Source organism: Centruroides sculpturatus, unplaced genomic scaffold (genome assembly GCF_000671375.1).
Source record: "Centruroides sculpturatus isolate CEXI.00-Female unplaced genomic scaffold, Cexi_2.0 scaffold634, whole genome shotgun sequence".
NCBI lineage: Eukaryota > Metazoa > Arthropoda > Arachnida > Scorpiones > Buthidae > Centruroides > Centruroides sculpturatus.
The window spans coordinates 370,442-376,672 of NW_019384759.1; the positions used below are offsets into that span (position 1 = coordinate 370,442).

Sequence of the window (6,231 nt, forward strand, 5' to 3'; positions counted from 1 at the left end):
TCGTGTTGCTGCCGATCTCTACGCGAAACTTCAAAATTTTCTCATAAAGATATATACTTTCTGTGAAAAATATGACTTTTCTACAATATTTTGATATATATATATTTCTATATTTTAAGTTTTATTCTACTAAGTTTTATTCTTCATACTACGCCCGAATAAAACTTTCTGATATATATATCAGAAAGTATGAAGAATAAAACTTAGTCAATTTACTTAGCGATGCGTCGCTAACAGTAGATTAAGTAGAACTGATAATAGGGGGGACGAATTAGAACGTGCAAACCTGCATTCACCCACGTACAGTACAATGAATTAAGAGCCGAATGGGGAGGGCCAAATTAGAACGTGCAAATCTACACTCACTCATGTACTGTGAATAAAGAATAAACCCTTAGATTTTTAAATGTTGTATGAGTGTATTTGTCTCATTTAAATCTTTTTCTGATTTTTATTATTTTATTTTTCATCTAGAAAGGTAAGGGGCCCAGAGCCCTGTTTCTCTGGTTATGCTTCGTACTTGGTCGTGCAGAAACTTCGTTTAAATTGTTCCAAATTTCAATTGTTATATTGATAGTTTTTAAAATCAAATTTATTTTGATAAAAATTTTATAGAAAAATATATATAAACACGAATTTTTCTATATAAAATTCTTGTTAAATATAGCGTCACTTTACTATCATGTTGATGGTAACAGCATTAGAGTAACTTATACCTTAATGAAGCAAACCTTAAGCTAAAATTACCAAATTAAAATTAGGGACGAAAAGGCAAAAAAATTCTTGTAATGAGAATTTATAAACAACATTTAAAAGAATATTTTATCAGGAAAGAATCAAAATAAACTGGATTTAATAGTTTTATTTCATATAATAGCCAACAGATGGCGGATATGGTACTACAGTTATCATTATTGGCTCATTTTTTAAAAATTCGAATTTAAATTTGAATTCTTCAGAACCGATTTTTGTGAGCTGAAAACTTCCAGTATACCAATAAGCTCGCTAAATTTAAATTTGCTCGTATAGGCAAAAATTTGGTGAAGTCCATTAATTAACGTATGCAGTTTGAGAGGGGTGGAGGCATTGTGGATTTTTAGTAGCATACGAGCCTATACTAGTTGTATGAATAAACTATCAGTTAGAATACATTTGTAGAACTTTTTAGTCATTTATTCAATGTCAGGAAAGTTACAAACTATTACACGTAACTAAAAGGAGGGGTCAAAAGTGAATCAAAAACTGTACACGTAATTAATGTAAGGCTCTTTCCATAGCTGTAGTATTATTCTATTATCCTCAATAATCAATAGCGTATCCAGAAGTTTTTGGAGGAGTGAAAAACGGAAACGATATGCCTTAATTTTTACTGATAACCCTCAGAAGAGGGTGCAGTGGTGCCCTGCACACCCCCCTAAATCTATCTGTCAGTAATTCATACTCTTTACCTCAATCTAAGATATCGAATTACCCAATTTTAGAGGTCAAATAAGCTTTAATGAACGGTGACACTTAATCAAAATGAATTTTAATTAGGTGTCACTATGTAAATACACGTGTAAATTTAGCTCTATTTTACTTCTTTCTTTTTATCATTCACCGCATCTTTATTATTTTCCAGCAGCCAAAAATATATATAAATTTTTTTTACATTTTTCTTTTTTAGTGCGCTATCTCACGTCTTTATATCTGTTGTTTCTGTCGAAGGATAGTAAGAAAGATAAAAGAGATCCATTTTAAAAATTTCATGAGTTTAGAGAAGATTTTATTATAAATAAATAAAACATATGTTTATAATAGGATCTTGTGTAAACTCAAAGAAAACTTTTAAGATAATTCCTTTATAATTTATGCTTTATTCTGATACTCGTTAATTACTTCTATTTTAAAAAGCTGACAACGTTGTTGCTAGACTTTCCCGATATTTTTAATTATTTTTTATCCCTAATAATTACTTTCATTACCTTTATAAGTCTCCAGATTGGTTCGAGAGATATTAAGGGGATGGGGATCATATCTAACCAACCAATGGTCCGATTTTTCCAGAAAATTTCTATAAAAATTTTATCCTAATACACAAACCTCCCTGCAAAATTTCAGAAATTTTCAACAAAAAGGCACAGGAGTTATTAAGCTTTAAAGTAGATGGGAAAAAAATCGAGCTTCTTCCGCACACTATCATCCATAAATACAGAAAAAACTCTTTATTTTTTATTTTTTTGAATTTCTCGACGTTTCAAGATCATCTGAGTCCAAAAATGTAATAATCTTCGGGGGGTCATTTTTTGATCGATCGCTCAACTTTTCCTCTATTATATATATAATAGCCGGGAAAGTAAAATGCCCTTTAAGAATGTCCTTCAAATTCTCTTATTCAATTAAAGAATTCGTTTAAATTTATTATAAAACAAGCATAAAAACTTTCAAAGTTCCTTTACGATTCCAGATTAAAAGTTATACGGTGGCCCAAAAGTCAGTTAACCATTATAAAGGACTAAATAGCTGTACAGAATTTACAAAATTGCTCAAAAATGAGGCCCTTCAAATTATAACGCTTTGACACACTTTCACAAATCGTCGTCGACTTTCCTGGGGGAAAAAAGAAAAAATTGCTAAATTGCTTGTAAAAAATCAGGGTTAACTGACTTCTGGGGCAGAGTATTTAAGAACAAAACTTCTCAGAATCTCAATTTCCTATTTCCTACAGCTAATCGGAACAGAACATTTTAAGCACTTAAAGTGTTACTGGATAGAAAATTCTTCTATCGAAACATCTACTTTATCTTTTCCTGTCATTTATTATATTGCAGTTTCCTTTATGTCTTTCCATGTTACGCGTAACTCTTCCTTGTCGTTTTCTTCATAATGTACAGTAAATAACGTAAGAAAGAAAACTATTTCGAATCGATAATAATTTTTGTTATTGGTAATTTATGCTGTTTACAAAATAAATCTTTAGATAATTCTTCTCCTTCGTTTAGAAAGATTTATTTTATGATTTTGCAACTTAGTTGACAGTTTAAATACCTCCATTTTAATGATATTTATTACTTATGCAGTCAAATCTCTTAATAACGGCCACTGACTTCAACATAAAAAAAATGGTTATTGTTTGGAGGTGGCCGTTAGTGGAGGTTTTTTTTTTTTGTTTTTACAGGAACTAAACCTATTCTCTTTATAATATAGAGTTGTCCAAAAGTCAGTTAACCGAGGTATATTTTTTGAGTTGTAAATAATATATTTCGGTTAACTGATTTTTAAACCATCCTGTATAATACATATTATTATCGATGATCTTCGTACAAATCTTATTTAAACAATATTATGCTCAAATTTATTTCTAATTCTTTGTAATTTTATTTATAAAGAATAAATTTGTTTAGTTGGCTTACATTTAACAGAATCAAAGAATATAAACCTAACTGAAAAATTGTACAGAAATCAAATTAATTATTGTTAAATTTATTTTTTCTATACAATTTATGATTGATTAATACATGGAATTTTCTATTGTAAGCCAAAATTCAATTGTTTCCTTGTAAAAAATGGCCGATTTTATTCGCTACGAGACCCAAAAGTCAGTTCACCGTGTTTTTATTTATTTATTTATTGTATATTCCAAGTACAGATGTGAACAGTCGAGCTTAAAAACGCTGNGAATATTATATTCTTAAAGGCGTATTGCAATCTTGAAATCAAATCTTTAGTCTTTACTGGATATCAAGGTCGTTTGATTTCAACAAAGAAAACATTCTTCAATTAATTTCCGCATTTTTCGTAAATTATGTATCAAATGATCATTTAAAATCTATACAATTTTTAATTTTAAGGATAATTTTGATGACATCTTATCCATAATATAGATAAAACACGAATAAATATGAGTTATTCCTCGTAGAAAGGACATAGACCTGTTATCTCAATTCTCGACTTTTTAATCGATTTTTCCTAATTAAAGCATTTAAAAACATATTTTTTAATTAAAATGACAAATATTCTAGTGTTTTATCTTAAAATTTTATTTAAAAAGTAATAAAAATATAATTTTTCTACCTTTAATAGTTGTACATTTACTACGAAGGATTTTCTCTTATTAATTTAGCACTGTGTATTTAAAATTATAACAATTAATTACGTTTACGACTTGGAAAAAGACGTGACTTTATTGTTATTATAATTAAGTAGTTAAATGTATAAAAATAGTATAAATAGGAGAAGAAACTTAATTAAAATAAATGTATATTTTGGCCGTATTTTCCGTATAATAAATATCCAAAAATAATTTTATTTACAGATGGTTACACATCCTAAACAATAAAAGAACGATATTTCCTAGTTTGGTAATGATATTTTCATTCTTGAAATGGTAAGTGAGTACATTAAGTCTGGGATTTCCACATGCTCTCGTTATGATTTAGGTAAAAGAGAAAAAAAAAAAAATTAGAAAACTTTCCTGTATATTCTATAAAGGAGAAACAGCCTCTCAAAATAAAGTCATTAATGAAAATAATTCTGTTTACACACTACCCACATGCATAAAACTGCCCCTTTCAAAATTCAAAATAAAAGAATATCCATAAATAAAGTCTTGTAACGAGTGTGAAGGTTGATGAACTCAAAACTTCAGAACAGACCCTGGAGTGAATCTCAGGTGAACTACTTTAGACGTTCCAGTGACCTTGCAATTGCTAAATTTCAGGTCAAAATGCATAACCATTGCTAAAATGCGCCAGAAAATATTAACTGATATATTAACGAATCAATGAATGGGATGTATTAAGCTAGATAATATTGTATATCCTTTCAGCATTGTCACGTTAAATCTTCTAGATCGTTGCAGTGTAAACAATGGGCATTTTAACCAAGCTTAAACTGGATTTCTTCCACCTTCAGGATATCAACTGTAACGAGAAAAAGTGGTTAAATTGTAAAATAAAAATGTATAAATCTTATCAGCCGATATAAAAAAACAATTTAAATTATAGATAACTTTTTCGTAACATTTTAATTATAAAACTTCCATCTGCACTTGAAACAGGACGGACATTGACATTTTTATGTACTAATTAAGTTGATTAATCGTTACACTTGATTAGCCTTTACCTAAAACTGTCTTTCACTACTTATCGAGGAATTTTTATATAAATAATAAAAATAATGAAACCACATCCGATAAGAAAATTTAATAATATTAACAGATAAAGAAAGAGGAAATTAATCTCTACGAGAAATTTTACAGTTATCGGATTATTCACCCCTTTCTCTTGGAGCAATGACAGTAAAGTGTAATCACGATATGTAAAGATGTCCAAGACTCATGCGATGACTAAACGAGGAACAGACAACCCCCAAGATGAAAATAACAGCAATAAGGTCACACAACTCAACGACCCACCAACTTGCTCTAGATTTTTGTCGCTCCCCTCATCACACATATAAGGATCCGTGATAATAGAGGTTACTTTATTCTTTCCTCTATCATTCACTGAGCACTCGTCTCTCTTCGTTCCTCTGGTAAATATATCATTTATATTTTTACATTTGCTTGAAATCATTCATTAAGCAAAATTTCTTTTCTCTTGACAGAAAACTCTACTATACAACAATGAAGATATTCGTCCTTGCGTGCTTGCTTCTAGCATCTCAAGTTAATTCGCAGATAAGTCCTTTGGGAATAAGTACACTAGGAAGCATTCTGGGTTTCAACAGAGGAGGAGGTGGACCTTCTCCTTACGGATTACCATTTAGACCCAGTGGATTTGGATTTCCTGGTGGATTTTCAGGTCCAATTCCAGCTGGATCGTTCGGAGCACCCGTTCGTGCTTTCGGACCACCCGGAATCGGAGGACCTATTGGGTTTGGTGGTCCAAGTTTCGGCGTTCCCCCAGGTTTTGTCAGTTCTTTGGCACCTTCTGGATTCGGTGGATCATTTGCTTCTGGTGGATCTTTTGGTTCTGGTGGATCTTTTGGTCCCGGTGGCTTTGGTCATCTATCATCAGAAACTCTGAATTCCCCAGTATCAGTCAGCAATTTTAATACAGATAATTTCGACAGTGGAGAATATACTGGTGGAGACTTCCCTTTAGCTTCTAATACACAGTAAGTTTCTAATTCTATTTTCTGTATAAAATGCCAATTTTAACTCCCAAAAATCTTTCTAGATCATTTTCCAGCAGTGACTACGAACCATCTGAATATGGAGACAACCTGAAAAGAGCCAATGATGAGTAA

At 30.7% G+C, this 6,231-nt stretch overlaps 1 protein-coding gene across 1 annotated transcript; it reads left to right on the forward strand.

Moving 5' to 3' along the window:
• The first annotated feature begins 5,605 nt into the window (after window positions 1–5,605).
• On the forward strand, window positions 5,606–6,231 carry LOC111628758 (metacaspase-1-like). The gene is made up of 2 exons (XM_023372600.1): window positions 5,606–6,099; window positions 6,162–6,231. Exons 1-2 carry the CDS (start codon window positions 5,606–5,608, stop codon window positions 6,229–6,231), a joined length of 564 nt encoding a protein of 187 aa, XP_023228368.1.

Bases quoted from the DNA above. Each gene is read 5' to 3' on its own strand.
- LOC111628758 (XM_023372600.1), top strand. From the start codon at position 5,606: ATGAAGATATTCGTCCTTGCGTGCTTGCTTCTAGCATCTCAAGTTAAT. The intron at 6,100-6,161 runs GTAAGTTTCTAA...AAATCTTTCTAG, and splicing joins CCTTTAGCTTCTAATACACA to ATCATTTTCCAGCAGTGACT.